The 21,170-nt window shown below is 43.0% G+C and overlaps 1 protein-coding gene across 2 annotated transcripts in view; it reads left to right on the forward strand.

Annotated features, from left to right (window-relative positions):
* Positions 1-19,215: 19,215 nt before the first annotated feature.
* Eda (ectodysplasin A) overlaps positions 19,216-21,170 on the forward strand; it is a 398,134-nt gene continuing 396,179 nt past the window's right edge. For both annotated transcript variants that reach the window (XM_057760446.1, XM_057760447.1), the window contains exon 1: positions 19,216-19,787. In XM_057760446.1, the coding sequence (XP_057616429.1) occupies positions 19,392-19,787 (396 nt within the window). In that variant the 5' untranslated portion in view covers positions 19,216-19,391. The remainder of the gene's footprint in view (positions 19,788-21,170) is intronic.

The raw sequence follows: 21,170 nt of genomic DNA on the forward strand, positions 1-21,170 counted from the left end.
CATTTCTAATAATCTGTGTAGCACCATGAGGTGGTGATTTACCCGGAAAGATTCTCACATCTTGGGTCGAAGAATCATGGCGTCTCCCTCACTGCCTTCTACCCAGCATCCTGTTCTGTTTATTCTGCCTACCTAATTTTCTGTCCTATCAAAGGGCCAAGGCAGTTTCTTTATTAACCAATGAAAGTAACAGATAGACAGATGATGCTCCTCCGTCAGTGATAGATTTGCATGACCCACTGAAGATAGGGGTAGAGTAGGAAGGAAGACTTCAATGGGTGGTTTGCTGGGCATAAAACTGGGTTGGTTTGGGAGGAGCTGAGGGAGACCTGCATGTCCATTTGCAGTTAGCTTCCCTAACTAGAGTGGCATGTATCTGTTTTTTAAACTTTATCCAGAGACACTATTCTTACAGTGTGACAAAAATTGTCTCTGCAATTAGTATGTTCTATTTTTGTCTCAATGTTTATTGCATTTAGGATTTCCCATGATTGTTGCAATCTTCAGAAGAATTATGATTCATTTGAGACAAGGTCTCAGTAGCTCAATCAGGCCTTCAACTTGCAATTCTTGAGCCTCAGCTTCCCCAGTGCTAGGATTACAGGTGTGTGCCACCATGCCTGCAGAGCTATTATTTTTATTTCCTGTGCAATATTCCATTCAATCTGTGTTTTAATTCACTTTCCTCTAATTTTGTTGGACATTTGGCTATCACTGTAGGGTGGGGTTAGATTATGTTTAATGGCATTGTAAAGTGTATTTATGGATATAGTTTTTCATTCTTTTGAATGATAGCCATAATAACAAATTTCCAGGAGTGAAATTGCTACATGAAAGGTCATGAATATTTTTATGACTTCTCATACATATATGTTGCCAAATCACCCTTTTAAAGAATCATTTTTACTTTATCTTGCCACTGGAACAGCATGATTATTTTTCATTTTTGTCCCTCTAAAGTCAAGCCAACATGTGATTAATTTTCTTGACATTGACAAATATAAAATTGAAACTCATTATTGTTCTTTATATGTATTTATTTATCAATTTTCTTTCCTTTTTATTTATACTAATATTTTCTACAGCTTCTCTTATATCCACCTGACTACTGACCACTCTCACCTCCCAGCTCCCTACCAACCCTACCATCCCCACAAATACCTATCTCATGTTCATATCTATTCATTTTGTTTTGTGACCTCCCAAGATTAACCAAGGGCATCTGTGTGACGCTGGGTTTGGAGTTACCTGTTGGAGCCTGATGGGCTCAGTAGAGGATCCATAGCTGAAGACAGTGACACCCTCCCCCACCAAACCTGAGGAGGCAATAGTTCAGAGGTAGGGTCCTGTGAGTGTCCCCCTCCTTCCTTGAGTGATTGTTAATAGGGCTTGTCTTGTGTAGTCCTAGTATAGAAAAAAGTTGAGGTGAGTTAATGATTACAAATGATAGTACGGAATTTAGAGAATGGCATTTTGCAGCCCTTTGCCCTCCCTTCCAGTTCCTACATACTTCCCACTTTTTCTTCCAGTGTTTGCTGAGTCTTGGAGCAGGTGGTATAAATGACTTAAGGCTTGGCCCACATTTATTACTTATTTTCTGTATCCTAGGCAGCCACAAATCTCTTCATTCACTGTTAATGAAAAGCTGCCCTGATTACGGCTATGTCTATAGATATAAGTATAGATATTTTGAAGGCAGAGTCAGTTAAATTTTATTTATTAGTACATTTGTGCTTGCCTACACTTAAGCCAAAGCACGCAAGCTTTGGGAGTCAGTTTTGTTTCTCTGTGGCTTCTGAGGATTGCACTCAGGTGCACAGAAAATGCTTTTAATCTGCTGAGCCATTCCACCACCCCTTTTCAAAAAAATGTTTGGGGACAAGGCTTCACAGTGTAACCCAGACTGGTTTCAAAGTTCCAGTCCTCCCGCCACCACCTTCCAAGTGCTGGGATTACAAAGTACGTATGACCCCCTGCCACCACCACACCCGAGTCAGTGCAGTGCTTTTTTTTAAAACTCTTTTTGTGTGTGTATAAAATATCTGTTGTCTTTTCCAGCTTCCTAAGGATGTGGGTTGTTGCTGGAAAGCAGAGACTGGAAAAGCGGCAAATAACAAAAGGGATGACATGGTTCACGTCCTCTCCCCACACCTCTTTACTCTTTTGTGCTATACAAGATATGCCAGGACACCAAGTATGGTCAAGCTGAGCAAAAAGAGAAGCTGATGAATACTGTGGAAGAATAGAGAAACCATCAGCTAAAAAAAAAATCTCTGGTTTGCTTTTGATTTGGGTGCCTTTACTGGTTTTCAGTCATACATAAAACCCAAAGGTATAAAGGCACTAAATAGTAAATGAGTTACATAATGCGTGAAGTGCAAGAGGAAAAATGACAGAATTCTGCACAACCCTCCCTAGCGTGTTCCTGAAGTTCCCAGTGAGCCTGTTCATGGGGATTGTATTTATTTGTACTCTGTTGCCAGGCAAGAATCAAGGTGTATTTCAACCAGATGTCCTTGCTGGGCTCTGTCAGGGTAGCCAGGGGGAAAGACATGTGTTTTCCTTTAAGCAGAGCTTGTCGGGCCATCACCAGCTGCTTTCAGTCTCATGGGTGGATCTCTCCACTTGTCAGATTTCCTAGCTCCTGAGGTTTTGGACAAGCCACCCTTGGTTTCTTTAATCTATCTTGGGCATCGTTAACTCTCTTTTAAGTGTCAAATTACACTTCCAGCAGTTTTCTTAGGCCAACATCTAGGCTGCCATCCCTAACCTGTTCCCCAAGGGTTACATGGCCTGCTGACCTAAAAGCAGGCTGATTACAACAGTTCTTTCCTGTGTCAAAGAAAATTGTGAAAGACAAAATGGGCAAAAACCGATTACTGGATGTTCTAACTGGTGCATTCCTCAAGGTTATCTGGGTCTTCCATTGGCCTTGAACTATTTAATTATTTATAAATTGTGGACAACTGAGAACAATGTAAAATGCTCCTGTCAACAGAAATGCAAAGGAATTCTGAATGGGGTAGTGCAATTGGTTTCTCCCCCATGGGTGTTGCGCAGTTTTCCATGCATCAATGTGAAAATTCATTCATTTTTGAGTTCTGCTTTAAATTGGTTACATCTTTTGTTTCTCTCTTTGACTTGTGAGTTAAAAAAGTCTACATGTGTTTCTTTTCTATTTTCACAAGACACACGATTTTAACCTTTATGAACTTACCCTTTAACCCTATCTTGTCTTTTGGCAAGGAATTACAGGCTCAAATGGGCCTCTCCTTTGGCCCATTTGTCTGTACAGAAAGGATCAGCTCAGTTCACCATGGTATTTTCAATGTAACTAGTTTTTAAAGACTTTTAAAATGATAATGGTACCAGCTAGAAGTCCCCTTTAACCAGTCTATGTTAGAATTCTGATCTCCAATTTCCTCAACAGTTATTTTCGGAAGAAGCAATTTACTTTGGCCCGGTCAGTATCTGCAGAAAAAATTCCCTGATTTGTCCAGAGTAGGTCTCATCACCTGCTTTAGAGAAGTAGTAGTGTACCCGTGGGCATTGAACTTACTAAAACTGCAGTTTTATATAGAAACTATTTACATTAGACACTTCATTTCCCCCTCAAATGTCAAAATAGCAAGGCCCCTTTAGGAGCCAACTTGAAGAAGAAATATTACAAAAGAATCATGGTTGGTTGCAAAGAGCCTTTTTGATAGTGCGTTCTGAAAAGGTTGAGGAAAAAGAAGGGCTTATACTCAGATGGTGGCACACGGGATTGAGATGGGGGAAAATGTCATGGGAAAGTACAATCCAAGAAAACTGTCAGGCTTGGTAGGGAATGAGGGTAGATGGCAGAAGCTAGGCCACAGATCTCTAGTCAACTTCACTTCATGTTTCTGGGAGGCAGAAACGAAACAGAAATAGAAGTAATCCATGTGTTTTGAAAATAGTTGAAGATTGTCTGATGTAGACATATAAAGTAGTTCCTTGAGGGATAAAAGGGAGAGATTCAGTTGGGTTTTAGCCCAACACATTTATTAACTCCAAGGCCGTTTAAAGCTTTAATACTTGGGTAGCCTAGGTGTTCTCCGCAGGGCCTTCAGTGCCTCACTTCTTGAATAGCAGATGAGAAAAGAAAACGGGTTTGAAGTTTTTGGATTTTTTTTTTAATTTTTAAAATATTTTTTATTTAAGGAGTTAAAGCAAGCAGAATGCTCATGCACTTGGAGGGTCGCACATCGTGTTGCAGGGTTGAGGTTTTAAGTCTGAGGGCCCAACTTGTGATGAATGTGAATACTAGCGACACCCAGATCACGTAACTTCTCTGAGCTGCCAATTTCTCTCTCAGCTGGCTAGTCTCTCTACTCCCAAACAATCTGGTACATTCCTAAGGGCAGTTTTTCCCTCAAGGTGTGGGTTTAATGTCTCAACTCTTGCTTCTATGGATCCTGTCTTCATTTGCCAGGTAAAGCTTAATTTGCAGTCTTCTAGCAAACGAGTTTGAGGAAGATTCTTCTTCGGCAGCCAGCTTGGAAGGTACCTTTCAGTCAAGCAAAGCCTATGTTACCAGTGTTAATTGGATATAAGTTCCCACAGGCAAAACAAAATCCTTAAATTGACTGAGATGAACTTTTATGAAAAGAAGGCTTAAGATGACGGTCAGGACTGCTATGGGTTTATGGGATGCTGGATTTGGCCTCCTGCTATTTTATCCATTAGTTCACACAGTTTATAGAAGTTCTGTAAGTTGATACTCAAATCTCTCTGCAATGTGGGTGGATGTGTGAATGAAGTAACAAATGGACAAACTAAAGAATAAATATTATCCCCCCAAGATGACTCATCCTACCTCCCTACCATGATTCTTCCCCTTCCCAGTACGAAGAATGCAACCCATAGCCTCATGCACGCCCCACGAGCTCTCTACCACTGAGCTACATTCCCTAGTCCCCACCAAGACTACTCTTGTGGTAGCAATTTTCAGACCCTTTCTGGGTCCCAGAAAGACCCCACTATGTTTTTGGGCTGTATCTTGTGCAGTCTTTGGAGTTTCTACTTTCTATAGCTGGCATTTTCTTGTTTAGTTTTATGATTTCTGAGATCTAATATGGCTTGGTTCCATTTCCCACCTTTCCATTGGAGCATGCGGGGAAGAGGAAAGGGTATTATTACCATCTACAAGATTTCATCTTAAACACTGTGGAGAACTTATTCTTAAAGTGTGTAAGTGTGTGAGGATGAAAAATGAACTGTTCATCATGGTATGGTGGAAAGAATGTGGACTTTTGAATCCAGATAGATCTGGATTTGAGTCATAGCACTACCATTTGCTATATGGGTTAAACATACTTCTTTTCTCTGAACGTTTATTTTTCAACATATAGAAAAATGAACAATATACCTTTAAGGTTATTTCTGAAGATTAAGTAATATTAAAATGCAACTTTGTCTAAAATGGTGCTATAGTAGGTACTCAATACACGGTAGCCATTGAAACAAAGAAACATAGAGAAAGTTCCCAACCTGGGACTCCACTTGACTTGAGCAACACACAGACACACATTTACCCAGAAATTCATTTAGTAACCTGGGACACCCACCCACATTAGGCTTCAGATACAACACACTCAAAACAATGAGTTGCTCCTCTCTAGCCATTCCTTAGTTACTCATCTTTCATGATCAACACATCCTGAACTCAGTGATACGAGACAATCCAGTCTAAACTGGCTTTAGAAACATCTGCAGTAAGATAACCTCTGGCCTCAGAATGAACTTTTAGGGAAAGTCTTCCATTTACTGTAAATCCTATACCCTCGATTGATTGGGTAAGCATATGATTAAAATCAGGTGTGTCACAGGAAAGACCATGTACAATGAGTATGAACCTAACCCATTCCTGTCAATCAAAGAGGAGAGCACTTATATTCCATCCCTAGCAACTTGCTCCTCCTTCCTAGTAGTCAGGTACTCTTAAATACTCTAGTTAATATGGTGTACTGTTTACCTGCAATATATTTATTCTGTAGTTTTGTTTTCCCTTTCAATAAAATTCCTTGCTATTTCGCTTTTGCATTTTGACATTTTGAACAAGATTCCAAGAACCTAAGGACATTTTGTTCAGAAAGAGACTCCAGATTACACTATTACTTTAATATTTTACACTTATAAAATATTTTACATGTTACAAATTCTCCCATACCTTCTTTCAGCCACTCTAATTTTATCATTTGGTTTTATGTATATAATCAGAAGTATATTTACATTATTAAACATTAATATCTAGACTCAAGTTCAACTTGGAGCTTGTCTTCAGGTACTAACTGTTCATCTTGGGATACACAATTTCCACATTTCCAGGAGCCAGACAGTTTCCTAATTCTTTTTGAGCTTTCAGCAAATACTAAGCAGACAAGAAAATTTGCTTAAATTCTGTACAGGAGGCTGCAAATCTAGTGTTTCTTAACCCATGACTGCTGGTTTTCTCAGTATTATTTGTTGTGAGATATTACCATTAATGGCTGAGCCATCTCTCCAGTCTTTCTCTCAGTATTTTTAAGGAAAGTCTTTTTGGTGTTTTTAATTTTTTACATTTATTTATTCAGTGTGCATGTGTGTGTGTGTAAGACATCATGCAGGAGTTGGAGTTGATTCTCTCCTTCCACGACATGAATTCTGGAAATGGAACTTGGGTACTCAATCTTGGCAATGAGTGCCTTTTCCTACTAAGCCATCTTGCTGGCCTAGTAAATTATTTGAATTGGGTAATTCGTATCTTGTATTCAAAATGCCCCTGAAACTTGTAAGATTTGGTACTTTCTTGCTCCTAGAAATGCCCCTGTGAATTTGGCCCAGCTCAGAAGTATGTTTGGGGAGGATGGCAAAGCTATTTCAAGGCACTTTTCTGTGAAACTGCATTTATAAGAAATAAAAGTCTGTTTAAAATGTGTATATTGCATTATTGTTTTGTTATTCACTTAGGTATTTTTGTTTCGAACACTCAATGCTATTGCTTGGAACATTCCCCCTAAGTTTTGGATGAACTGGATACAGTTACTTCATATATCTCGATGGGGAGTTCTACGGAATGAAAGCCTGGACTTTAGCATCTGCTACAGGCTAGGCTGGGGCACCTGTCCCTAATGCTGGGAAGCAGAGAAAGATTAATTCAGTGTAGCCACATTGCAAAGAGGGAGTTGCCCACCCGCTCCTAACTCATTATTGTCTGTGCTGCTTAGATTTTGTCACCTTGACACAATTGTCTGGGAAGAGGGCACCTCAACTGGAGAACTGCTTCCATTAGATTGGCCTGTGGCTGTGTCAATGGGGTGTTTTTTAAATTAATGATTGATGTACAAAGAACCAGTGCATGGTGGGCAGTGCCATCCCTAGACAGGTAGGTCTGGGTTGTATAAGGAATTAACTAAACAAGAGTTTGGGAGCAAACCAGTAAACAGCGTTCTTCTGTGGTCTTTGCTTTAGTTCTTGCTTTCAGATTCCTGCTTTGAGTTCCTGCCCCGAATTGTAGCATGACTTCCAGTTGTTCTTGATAATAAAACCCAGAGTCAGATTTAGGGGTTAATGCGGAAGATCAGAGAAACAGAGCAGCCAGCCACTAGAGAGTTCTTTTACCTCTACCAATGCTCAGAGTGAATGGGCGATCCTATCAGACAACATCTCCAGACTGCATAGTCTCCACAAAACCTGAGATTGCAACTGTCTCCATCAAACTTCAGACTGCCACTGTCTCCACCAAACCTCAGACAGCCACTGTCTCCACCAAACCTAAGATTGCAACTGTGTCGACCAAACCCCAGACTACCACTGTCTCCATCAAACTGCACTGAGCTCATGTCTCCTTTCGCCTTATATTTCTCTCTCTACCCAGCCATATCTCTCCTATCTCCAACTCCCTAGTGCTGGGATTAAAGGCATCTGATACCAAGATCAACTTTGTTTGAGTTCTGTTTCTCTTTTAGACAGATTCAAAATCTTGTGTAGCCCCGAGTGGCCTTGAACTAACCGAGATCTGCCTCTATCTCCTGAGTCCTGGGATTAAAGGTGTGAGCCACCACTCCCTGGCCTCTAGTGGCTTAGCTCTGAACTCTGATCTTCAGTCAACCTTTAGTTGTTAAAACATAAACAAAATATCACTACACTGGCTTCCCTTTATAACAGACTTTAATCCTTAAGCTAAAATAAACTTTTTACCCCAAGTTGCTTTTACTTATGATGCGTATTACAGAAACAAATAAAGACACTGTCTCAGCTGGGCTGTCCTGCAAGGTGGGCTGATAAAATGTCAAATTGCAAATCTGAAAATTACTGGGGATGCAAACTTACCCTTAGAGGTTAGTGTCCTCTTCTTCTGTGGGAATAGTGTCACCGGTGAGGTTTAGCTGTTCCTAGAATCTGAGATAACTGCAGGTTCAGGAAAATGACTTGTTCCTGGGCAGTCAGGCAAAGTAAAAGAGAGAGAGAAACAAAATGAAGGCAGAGATGTCAGACCCTCATCCTCCTTTAGTTACCTGTGGACCCAAGTGAGGAGTCAATACCTTTTAGGAAAATCAGTTTGGACATGCCTGTTTCAAACTGAGCTGATGTTGGGGTAGTTATTACAACTTCAGATGCCTTTAGGTCTTTCTCATAGAACTAAGATCATTTCCTGGAGAAGGTTTGACTTTTTAGAGCTCAGATCCTTGAGGTAAGTTTTATATTATCTATGACCAGGAAATTCGGCTCATAGGGAAAAATCAATAAGAGCTTTGGTCAGAACATCTACAAAAACACAAGTGTGATAAATGAATACCACTGTGTTAGTAAGAAAGTGAAACCCAGGCTAAATTTCAGGGCTATTGGCTATGCAACATTAGGCCATTCATTCTACTTCTCTGAACCTCGTGTTCTTCCCTGTTAAATGAGACACAGTGGCCTACATTCCACACACAGTTGTTCTGAACATAAACTGTAAAAGCACTGTAAAATTTCTCTTAAAATCCTCCTCCACTAAAACATAATCTGTGATCTCTCTCTAGGCTGGATGTGAATGTAGCATGGTCCTGAGCATGTGTTTTAATGTTACTTGATGGCCTGAACAGTGGGGCTGATATACATTACTGGGGACATAGATGCAAATGGCACTCTGCCACCAATAAGGTTTTCTATATTTTAATGAAAAAATTACTCTCATGGAGTGAGGGTTTTCCCATATGTTCATCCACTCAGGAATAGCCAAAGATGTTATTGTAAAATGAAGATTCCATGTTGTGCCATCTTGCTTGTTTATCAAAAGAAGAATTTCTGTATCTTTATCATTCTTTGTGGATTTCTGCTAACATTTATCAGTTACTCCAGTGAGTAAAAGATCTGCTGTTCTGCCCCCTTGGTGAGTGCATCTTTAAATTTATTTTCTAAATACTCCTGGAAGCCTTGCTTATATAAATGTGCTCTGCATTTTATTTTACTGAGCCTTCCACCTAGAGCAGCTGTCTTCTTTCTGTCAAACCCAGTCCACTCTGGCCTTCAAAACCCTGCTTAAAATTCATCTATGCAGAGTGCTTAATCCATTAGCAAAGATTTGGTAAGCTCTGGCTTGAGGTAGGCCCTGTAGGGGCTAGGGCAGGGTCCTGTCCTTCAAGGAGAGCTGGAGGAAAGCTGGGCAAATGAGCCACTTACCCAGAATGGGGATGAATTAGCAACCCTGAGTAGTTTGTGATGAGTGTCAGATGATCTGTATGGGTGGGGTGTCCTGGTGGAGAGCACTGCAGGCAGCAGGCAGGCTGGCCATGGAAGAATGTGGAACATGAACTAGATCTTAGATAAGAACCAAGGAGCTATAAATGCTCACTATTTTCATGTGATTATCATGTGTTGTATACGCGAGTTGAATTATCACAATATAAACAATTAAAAGTAATTAACAGAGGCTGAGGAAAATAGCTCTGTGAATAAAGTACTTGTGGTGCAGGCATAAGGACTAGAGTTCCAATCTCCCAAGTCCATGTAAAAAGACCAGCACTTCTGGTAGCTGCTGGTAAGCCCAGCACTTGGAAAGCAGAGACAGGGCATCTCTAGTGCAAGCTGGCTACCTAGAGTAGCAGGAATTGGAGCGCACTTGACTCATTGAGAGATCCTGCTATAATAGATAAAATGGAGAAAATTAGCAGCGTAAATTTAAGAAAAGGAGAATGCACTGCTTTCCATATAGGTAGAGGAAGAAGACAAAGAGGAAAGGTGTAGGGGAAAAGGGCCAGCCAAAGAAACCAACCAGTCCCTGTGCATGAAATCTGGCACCCTGACCCTGAACCCAGAGTCACTGAAGAGAAACACATCCTAGATCTGAAACCTGATCCAGTGAAAGAAACATTTTAGCCCTGAACCCAGAACCAGAAAAACAGCCAGACTCTGAAACCAGAGTCAATGAAACATATTTGGGCCCTGGAATCAGAGCCAGTGAAAAGTAATGTGCTCTGGTCCCAAAACTAGAGCCAAAAAGCTAAAAACAAAACAAAACAAAAACGAAAAAACAAAAGGCCAGTGAAAGAAACACAGTTTGTCCCTGAAACTAGAGCCAACTCTGCCCATGTCCAACTAAACTAACCAATCCCTGAGCAGAAATCTTCTCTCTGGGAAAGTTCCACCCCTGAGAAGCACTATATAAACTCCTCTGCCTGTTCAGTTGCTGGCTGCCCTTTACTACCCTGGCAGAGGCACTCACACTCCTGGACTCCTCCTTCCCAAATAAATCTCTTTCTTAAAGAGTTTTGGGTGAATATCTTCTTTCAAAGGCACAGAGCAGGAGAACCTTTGCTGAGAGGTTCCTTTAGGGGGACTGAGCAGAAAAAGTAACAACTTTTCTCCAGAGCTGGAGGAGATTGCTATATTCCTGCAGGGACTTCCCCTTTAGCAGAGGGAAGCAGAAGCAGTGTCTTGGGCCGCAGAAGAGGCAGACAGTACTGCTGGGACATTCCCTTAGAGGAACAGAGCAAAGCTCAGATGTAAAGGCTCTCTAGGAGAGGAGCAGGATTGCTATAGTCTGCAGTGAGACCATCCCCCACCACACCCCAGCTCCAAGTATCTCCTGACATCCCGACCAGTCAGAATACCTTTCCCTCAGAGCTTTCCCTTCAGAGTTGACTCTTTGGCAGCTCCAGGTAGCGGATAGACTTCCTGGCGCATCAGGATACCGGTCCCTTCAGAGCTGTCCTATTGTGGTTCCAGTGTCCAGAACTGGCATGTTGCAGTTCCAGAGCTGTAACACTCACTTACGAAAGGAAGTTGAAAAGGGAAGGGGACTAATGTCGGAATAAGGCAAAGAAGAAAATAAGGCAAAGGAATGTAGACATTTGTTCCTGAACAGTGAGCGTCCCAGAGGCAGCAGTTGCAGAGGCCTAGTGGCAGCACAGCTGAAAATGAGCTCAGGGCCAGCTTGCTGTGCAGGAAGATAACCTGATACAACCTATATTTGAGTTACGCTTATCTAATTGTAGCGTGCATGATGGCGTTGGAGCTGTAGGGGAAAGATGGTGTCGACAGCCGGCAGGTGAGAGGGGGAAGACTCTGACTTCCTGACCTCCAGGACTGCAACACTGTGCACGCCTAGCTCTATGAAGGTGCATTTGAGATTTGATAGTAGGTAATTTTGAGGACAGAGCATAGATTTTATATCCAGTTAGACCTAGATAGAAATTCATACTGTGCCACTTAATCTCTGTGGATTTGTGTTGGTAGAGCAGGTCCTTTGTTTGTCCCGGCCGCCCAGCTAGCTTACACCCAAAATAACCACACAGAAATTGTATTTATTTAAACACTGTTTGGCCCATTATCTCTAGCCTCTTATTGACTAACTCTCACATCTTGATTTAACCCATTTCTATTAATCTGTATGTCACCATGAGTTCATGGCTTACTGGGAAATATTCAGCATGTCTGCATTTCAGCTGCTCCATGGCAGCTCTCTCACTCTGCTTCTTCCTCCCAGAATTCAGTTCTGTCTTCTCAGCCTACCTAAGTTTTGTCCTATTAGGCCAAAGCAGATTTTTTTTATTAATTAACCAATGAAAGCAACACACACACACACACACAGAAGAACTTCCTATACCAGATTTGTATCAATGATTTTATTCCTCTGAACCAGTTTCCTCATAGGTGGAATAGCCACAATAGAAACTCAGATGGAAGTTAATGAGAACAGTTGTCACACAGGAGATGAACGTTAAACCAACACTCCTCCCCTCCTTCCTTCTAGTTATCTGTGTGGCCCTGAGCCCCTTTTTCTCTGGGGGTGGTGCCATGTGTAAGAACAAAGTATTTGTTCCTGAGTCACTGTGTTGGAAAGCCCTTGGCTGTCTATGCCTTTCTCATTTCTCTTACTCCCATAGGAGAGTTTAGGAGAGTTTATTTATCTCATCAACAAACATTTATTTAAAGTTTGTTGTATGGCATATACTGTCTTATATGTAAAGGAATGGACAAAACTAGACAAATCTCTGCCATTATAGAACTGGTATTTTATTTGTGGCTGCAGAGGGATCTCACAATAAATATTCAGTATGTCAAATGGTAAAAGAGGGAACAGGAAATGGTAGGAACTTGGTCAAGATTAGATTGCTTTATTTCTTTATTAGGTGACACCATAGAAGAGACCTGGAGTAAGGGAGAAGCCATGTGGCTCTGTGGGACCATAGCCTTCCAGAAAGGAGGAACTACAGACTGAGTGATTCTTCAGTGGTAGCATGCTTCAGTGGTCTAAGTAACAATAAAGGACCTAATGTGTTTGCAACAGGGTAACCATGGTGCTTCAAAAGAGAAACATCCCCCATAGATTCACATATTTGAAGACTTGGGCCCTGGATAGGGCCACTGTTTGTAGAGGTTGTGGAAGGTTTAGGAGGTGGATACTTACTGAAGCTAGCATGCCACTAGGGACAGGTTTTTGAGAGTTTATAGACTTGCCCCACCTGCAGTTTTCTCTCCCTGGTTTGCGCTTGTTATTGAAGATGTAACCTCCCAGTTGTCTGCTCCGCTCACCCACTGCCATGCCTCCTCTGCCATTATGAATACTCCTTCTGGAACTATAAAGCCAACTGAACCCTTCCTTCTATAAGTTGTCTTGATTATGACTTTTTTTATTGAAAAAAAATTTCCGCCTCCTCCCAGCCTCCCATTTCCCTCCCCCTCCCCCCACTCCTCTCCCCCTCCCTCTCCAGTTCGAAGAGCAGTCAGGGTTCCCTGCCCTGTGGAAAGTCCAAGGTCCTCCCCCCTCCATCCAGGTCTAGGAAGGTGAGCATCAAAACAGACTAGGCTCCGTCACAACAATATGAAAGTAACTAATGCAGTAAGCAAGGATTGGGATAGGAGTCCAGAAATATGTTCAGTATTCAGACAAAGTAGAGCAAGGTAGGCACTCAGAGCAAACCAGAGAGCCATGGGAGGGAGGATTTGATGCAGAGTGACTGATTTAATCATTTTAACAGAATGTCTCTATAAGGGACTATGTTGTAGAGTGGGAAGAACAAAAGCATTTAGACTTGGTAGAAGGCTATAGCAATCTAAGGGTCATCCAGGTGACAAAGCATTAAGAGCATCAACCAGGGTGATGAGCGGGAGGTGACGAGAAATAATCAGGGTCTGGATATATTTTAAAGGCATAAATGACACCATGCACTAACTGATGGGGTAATGCATCTTAGGATGGATTCAAAGGTTTTTTGTTGTTGTTGTTTGTTTTTGTTTTGCTTTTTCTTCCTTGAGAAATGGAAGGATAGGGTTGTCATCTACTGAGCCACAAAGTACCAAAGGATAACACCTTTTGAGAGAGAAAGCAATGCTTTGACTATGTTAAATTTGAGGTGTCCATGAAACACTCTAGTGAAAACGGACACAAAGAAGTTGGCTATTCACATCAAACAGTCAGAGGAGGGTGGTGAATACATAAAGGTCCTACTTTAAGATTTAATATATTAATACATAAAAGTAGACTGGCATTTGATAAGTGTGAAATAGGCATCTTTTCTGTTTTTCTACCATGTTCTTGAGAACTGATGTATGTGGTTCTCTTGGGATAAACGTCACACACATGTTGTGTTGTGTGTGTGTATGTTGTGTGTGTGTGTGTGTGTGTGTGTGTGTATCATCTGTAGTTCTGAAGGATGTCATACCCCATACTTTATTTTGGTACAATTATAAGGAGGGATTTCCACTGAACTTTTCTTTTCTGCAGAAGGATGTCTTTCAAAAGGAACTCATTTGTCATGAATCACTTCCCTGATAATTTTATCAACTGTGAGTGACTAAACACTGGAGAGAACCATGGAGTTTAGGATCGTAACCTGAAATTTAGGAAATACTGAAGTTTAATATGAAGAAGAGGAATGTCTTCACTGACTGTCACCACCTAATCCCAGGACCCACTCACTTTTCTTTAAGAAAAAGAATATACACATTTACACATATACATATGTATATATGTGTATATATACATATGTTATTCTTAGTTGTCTACATTCGCCTCCATCTCACTTATGATGAGGACAGATAAATTTCTAAATTTCACTGCATATTTGATATTCATTTTTTCTTTCATGTTGATGCCTTTTTGTTCATCACACATTTTGTATTCATTTTCTCCCATTAATATGGCTGCTTGTCAGTTTATTTAATAGGTTCAATTACTGAGAGCCCTAAGAGACTACAGCAGAACTCTTCCCCTTTAAATGCATCCCATTTAAGCACAGCCATCTTACAAAGTATCTATTCTAAAAGTGTATACTGTCATCTCTACTTTTCCACATGAGAAAACTGAGGTGGTCTAAGACAAGCGAAAACCACTTGTATTAAATAACATAGCTGAAAAGTAAATAATCTAAGATTCAAATGAGGAAATATCTCCAAAAACCCATATTCCCCTCAACTACCTCCAATCACTAAGTGCACCATAGCTACCCTGCTGATCTCTATGCCAGTTATTTATTCTGTGGATTAACCATAGTACTAAGTATTTAATATCAGTCTCTGCCAAATTCCTTAGCACATTCCACTCAATTGGTTTGTCAGGAATTGTCAACAATTTTTGCCTTTGTTTTTTAAGATGTGAATCTGACTGTGTTCTCCGGGTTGTCCTTAATATCTGGGCTCAAGTGATTCTTTCACTTCAGCCTTCCAAGTAGCTGGGACTACACACATGCACCACTACACCTGGCTTGTCAACGAATTTATAATCTTATTGCTCAGGGGTTTTCAATTCCTATTTCTTTTAATATTCGGCCCAGGCAAACAAACACAGTAAATGAAATTCAGTGGGTAAGAAAGGCCTATGAATTAACTGGGGGGTGCTGTTTGCTGGTATAGTGCTTACCTAGCATGTACAAGGCCCTGCGCTCAGTTCCTAGTGTTCCTGGTGCTGAGGATAGAACCCAAGTTTTTGTGCATGATTTGCATGTGCTCTATTATCGAGCTACATCTCTAGCTCTATCATGTGACTTTACATTCTTTGTATCTTTCCATATATGTTATGCAGTTCAAGACCCAAAAGATGCTTCTTAAATAGTATTCACAGACATCCCATGAACAAGTTCCCTTCTTTGGAATTCTAGGTAGTCTAGTTCATTGTAGAGGACTTCATACCCTATTCAGTTCCCAAACAATTTCGGTGCCAACTATATGGTTGGTACTATGCTAGGGTTTTGGAACAGAAAAATTGAGAAAGCATGATTCTTATCATCAAGAAGCTCGGTTTAGCGGTGAGAAAACCATATGAGACAGTCACTCAAAATAGGCCATGATACTTGATATCATTAACGTGTGTACGTTCAATGATAGCACAAAAGAAAATCTGGAGTAAGTTGTTAGGCCATACTAAAGAGAACATGCACATTGATTCTTGAAGGTTTTGGAGGTGGGGATACTTTTAGTGAAAAATGTTCACTTGGGCTAATGTGAAGTGGTCTGAGAAGGAATAGTGAATTTAGCAATGTGGTAGCACGACTTCTTTAAAGGGTAGCAAATAGTAATGTTGAAATGACAGATTATATGCCAACCAAGGAGCCCATACCTTGGCATCACACAAGTAAGATAAATGACTGACAAGGACAGACCTGAGTCAAGGGTTAGGAAGGGTTATGTAGAACTTGATAATTCCTCTTTATCTCAAAGGGGCAGTTTTAGCTGGGTGTAGCCATATGGAAATGCGGATCCGTTCTTAACAGGTCTTGTGATTTTTTTTTTTAATATTTAGAAAATCAGGAAAGCGAAACCTCCAGATTTCCAGATGCTAGAATTGAATTTTCTTTTTCATTCATTTTATTAGTTTTAGCTAATATTATATCAATCACAGCACATTTATTTGCTGAATGTGGCCTACAGGTTTATCAGTTTTAGACCTATGCTATAGGGGACAAGGCACTATGGTAACAGAAGCAAACTGAAGCAGTGCATCAAAACACACACAACATATTAATAAAAGGGAAATTGTGGGCTGGGGGTGTAGCTAGGAGGTAGAATGCCTGCCTAGTGTATATGAGACTTCTAAGTTCCATCCACAGTACTTCATCAACATAATGATAAATATTATTATAACCACATCTATTTCTCACTGCCCTGGCTCACTGTGATATTTCTAAAGCATATAAAGCCATATTTTCTGCTTCTTAGGAATCAAAAGGAGGTCCTAGGTTAAATGCATTTTTAAGACTTCTGAGAGTAATGGTGCAAACAGGGTCTTTCTTGGTCCCGTCATTAAAATAAGGGTCACAGTGAGATGGTTCAGCTGATAAAGGTGTTTGCTGCTCTAAGTACAAGTCTGAACTTATGTAAAGGTGGAGAGTGAAGCAGATTCCATAAAGTTATCTTTTGACCTCCTTGTGGGTTCAGTGGCGTGTGAGTCCCCCAAATCTCTCTCTCTCTCTCTCTCTCTCTCTCTCTCTCTCTCTCTCTCTCTCTCTCTCTCTCTCTCTCTCTCCCTCTCCCTCCCTCTCCCTCTCTCTCCCTCTCCCTCTCCCTCCCTCTCTCTCTCTCTCTCTCCTCCCTCCCTCCCTCCCTCCCTCCCTCCCTCCCTCTCTCTTTCTCTAATTGTGATAGATTTAAAACATTTAAAAGATGGTAGAACATGGACGCAGAAACTAGAAAGACCCTTGAGAATCACCACTACTGCCACCACCACCATATCAGGAGATGTGATGCCATTTATTCATTTATTTACCTTTTATTTGAGATGATTACAAAGTAGCCTTTTAAAACTGGGCGTGCAATAAAGTCAACATAGGCAGTGATGAGACAGATAAGGCACAATTGTAATAGCTGTTACAGTTTAAACTCTTGGTTTTACAGTTGGAGAAACCAAGCCGGTGTTTCTCCATTCCCTCAAAAAAGTACGTTGCTTTGCTCAGAGTGACCCAACAAACTAGTGGTAGAGTGAGGCCTCCTGACTTCTGGTCTAGCATTCTTTCCAATAATCCTGACTGTGATAATTAAGGTAAATCGGCCTGGCGGTTTTCCTAGCATCTAGAATTCCTGGTCTGGACAAGTAGATCTTGAGAGCTGCTGTTTTGCAAGCCTTTCTTTTCCTCCTTATCTGTGTGATGATGATTTTTTGTTTGTTTGTTTGTTTTTTTGCAAACCTTCTGTTTCATGGGTAAAGGTTAAAAAGAGGACAAAAAGATGTCTGTGAAGCACTGAGACCATTCACAAGGCTAAGAAAGAAAACTTGTCTGTGACTGATATATTTAAAGCTTATGACCTCTGTGCTCTCTGCACCGACCTCTCCACCATATGCTTTTTGCTTTGTTTTTTCTTTTGTCTCCTTTTCTATATTCTTCTGTGCTTTTCTTCGCCTTTATCAGTCTAGGTCTTATGCCCACCCTTAAGTGCTCTGGGGCACGGTTGAGCCTCTGGCTTTTACTATGCTTGCTTCAAGTCAATAAAATTGCTAATTATTCATTTCTCAATTGCATGGAAATGAGAGTGCCTACTGGCTAAAAAAACGTGCATGCTTGCTCTGCTACTTAACGCTCTAAAGTCTGAGACTAGTAACGCTTGTCAATTGTGACTCTTGACAACTAATCTTTTCCATCCTTCATTTCCAGGTCCATTGTTCTGACATTTGCCATTTTTTTCCTCTGACCCTGTTTCTGATTGGTGCAGCTGTTGAAGATGCTGCAGTTGCAGCATGTACATCTGGAACATTTGGCTGACTTGTTGAACTTCCCCCAGGGAGTACTCCAGGGGAAGCATGGGAAGGGTGGAGAGGCCAGAACAGTTGCTTGCAAGTAGAGATGCCAATAGTGTCTGGCCATTCTGTGGACCACCCTTGTAAAAATTCACCTCGCCGTGACCCTCAGTTTCCCCACCTGCTTCTTGAAGGCTCATGCTCGTTCCAAAACTTCCACAGCCCTAAAGGAAGATAAACTTTTGGCTGTGGGTTTTCTCACACAGCACTTTCCGCATTGTGAGAGGGATCAATGCATATCTGTTGAACGGATTACTATGTCAAGAAATCCTAGGAAACGGTTTACACTCTTCAAGGGACAGCATCACTTCAGCTCCACTTGGCACTAGTCACTTGGCAGTAGGCTTTGACTGTGCCCCCAGACTCGAGACCGCCTGATTCCCAGTCTGCTTGGCTCCCAGGCTCCTAGGTCTCCTTTTCTTCTGGCGAGCCATTGAATTGCAAACACAGCAGGCATGGTTTCATTCCAAACCCTGAACTGTTTTAATTAGTTTAACGTCTGTTAAACGCTTTGAAGATGGAAAGCAACAGATAAGTACTGGATGATGTTATTAACAACTGCAGTTAATTGCAAACATTTCTATTAATGCTAGTTTCTGCCTCCTTTTCTTTGCTCCACGTCCTTTCCAAGGTTCCCAAATTCTTCTCAGTCTCCCCCCCCCCCCGCCCTCCCCCCATAGCAGCGCTGAAGGGTTAAAGCGGGGTGGAGTCCAGAGATGAACGACAGCGGCAGTCACCAACTGCAACGGGGCAAGCGGGAAGAGCTGGGTGGGGCTGCCAGGCAGAGGTGAACCCCCACGCCCCCAGGCCCCGCCCCACGGCTGGAGGCCCGAGTGGAACGGCAGGGGGCGGGGTGCCCGGGCCTGGCGGGCCCGTGGTTGGGCGTCCCGGCCGCCCCTTGAGGCATGGGGCGGGGTAGGTGAGGACCTCCTCCCTCATTCCCTCTCGGGCTGCGCCGCCCCTCTCTCCCGCCCCTCCTCCTCCCTTTCCCACCCCTCGGAGTGGAGCTGCACATGCGGCTGCTCCCTGTTCTGTCCCGCCCAGCCACCGTCGCTCAGGAACGGGTCCCCGAAGCCCCCAGCCGATGGCAGGACAGTAACCGCCTGTCAGGGGTCGCGAAGGGCTCAGGCAGAGGCAGAGGCTCCCGGGCCTCAGATAGTGGCCGTCTCTGGAGGCCATGGGCTACCCTGAGGTAGAGCGCAGGGAACCCCTGCCTGCAGCAGCGCCAAGGGAGCGGGGCAGCCAGGGCTGCGGCTGTCGCGGGGCCCCTGCTCGGGCGGGCGAAGGGAACAGCTGCCGGCTCTTCCTGGGTTTCTTTGGCCTCTCGCTGGCCCTCCACCTGCTGACGCTGTGTTGCTACCTAGAGTTGCGGTCCGAATTGCGGCGGGAACGGGGAACCGAGTCCCGCCTCGGCGGCCCGGGTGCTCCTGGCACCTCTGGCACCCTAAGCAGCCCTGGGAGCCTCGACCCCGTGGGTCCCATCACCCGCCACCTCGGGCAGCCGTCCTTTCCGCAGCAGCCTTTGGAAGCGGGAGAAGATCCACTCCCCCCTGACTCCCAGGACCAGCACCAGGTGAGTCACCTAGGAGGGGCGGCGGCCTCGGAGGCCCCCTCCCCTGCTAGGTTGGGCGGGGGCCTGCGCCGCAGGGCTCGGGGGACTCTGCCACCCGGAGCCAAGTTACAGGGCAGGACCTGGGAGTGGGCCGGAGAGTTAGGGAGAGGTTGTCCGGGGCAGGTTGTCCTCAGTTCCTGGCTTGGCTCATTCAGACCCTCTCGGGTCCCATGGACTTGGAAAGGCCGGGCTGCATGCGCCGCCCCCCCGGGGGGGTGTGGGCTGCTTCGGGGAAAAGTTGGCTGGCCTCGCACCCAGGCTGGCGGAGAGGTGCCTGCGCCGCCCCCGTGGCCGGCTAACGGCGAGCAGCTTGGCCCCTGGTGCCCCTGGTGAGGTTCCCTGCCCGCGGTGCTTGTTTCTTCGTGTCCCGAGCTGATGCCAGCCCTAGCAGGCTCCTCTTTGGAGTTGGAGCTGTAAACAGCTGTAATAACTGTTCCACGCCCGTTGAAACAACTTTTAACTGTACTTTGAGCGCCGGGTTCTTGTGCGCTGACCAGAACGTGAGCTTTTTCACACTTACCTGCAATTTGAGACTGATTGTCCTCGGCGTTCTAGTGAGGATCAGCGCCCCTGAGGAATTCTGGTAGAAATATGCCGTCTTGCTAGACAACTTCTGAACAGCAGTTTTAAAAAATCTATGGAAATAAGACTCACCCTTTGCATGCCGGTTCTGACGCTCTTGTTGATGGACTGGGTGCAGTGGGTGTGAAGAGTTTTCACCATCGCTAGCTTCAGAACAGGAAGTTGGATTTTTGTTTTGTTTTGGATGTTCTTTAGAGTGTTTGTATCCCTTTCAGCAAACCATTAGCTTGATTGTTTTCCGAACTTTTTCTTCAAGTAAATTCAGCGTACTTGATACTAAGTATTCTCGTGGTTGCCAAAGTTGTCTTCCATGTGTGTGATTCTTAGGCAGAGCAGCAAAGGACCTTTTTGAGGTGGTTAAAGACTGGTGGTCTTTTTTTTTTTTTTTTTTTGAGAAAACGACGAGTTGTATAAGTAACCTACTGGAGGTGACACATAGAAGCGTCTGTATTTGGTGCTACATTTATAATCATTGTCCCAATTCTTTAAACATTATTCATGCTACTTTGACCTTCAAAATTGTACATTTAGAGCTGTCACATTCATGACAATGCGCTGTCAGGACTGACACTTTTCTTATTTCCAATGTGCTTTGTAAAGTTGCCCCAGCCCTAAAATGCTTTTCAAACACACTCCAGCTTATATAACAGCTTATCAAAGAAGAGAAGCTGCAGGCGTGCTTCTCATACGTGAGACTTTAAACACTGTGGCCGGATGAAAATTAATTAGGACTCTGGGTCTTTTCTTTATCTCCCCCCTCTT

The sequence above is a fragment of the Chionomys nivalis genome, chromosome X (assembly GCF_950005125.1).
Source record: "Chionomys nivalis chromosome X, mChiNiv1.1, whole genome shotgun sequence".
Classification (NCBI taxonomy): Eukaryota; Metazoa; Chordata; class Mammalia; order Rodentia; family Cricetidae; genus Chionomys; species Chionomys nivalis.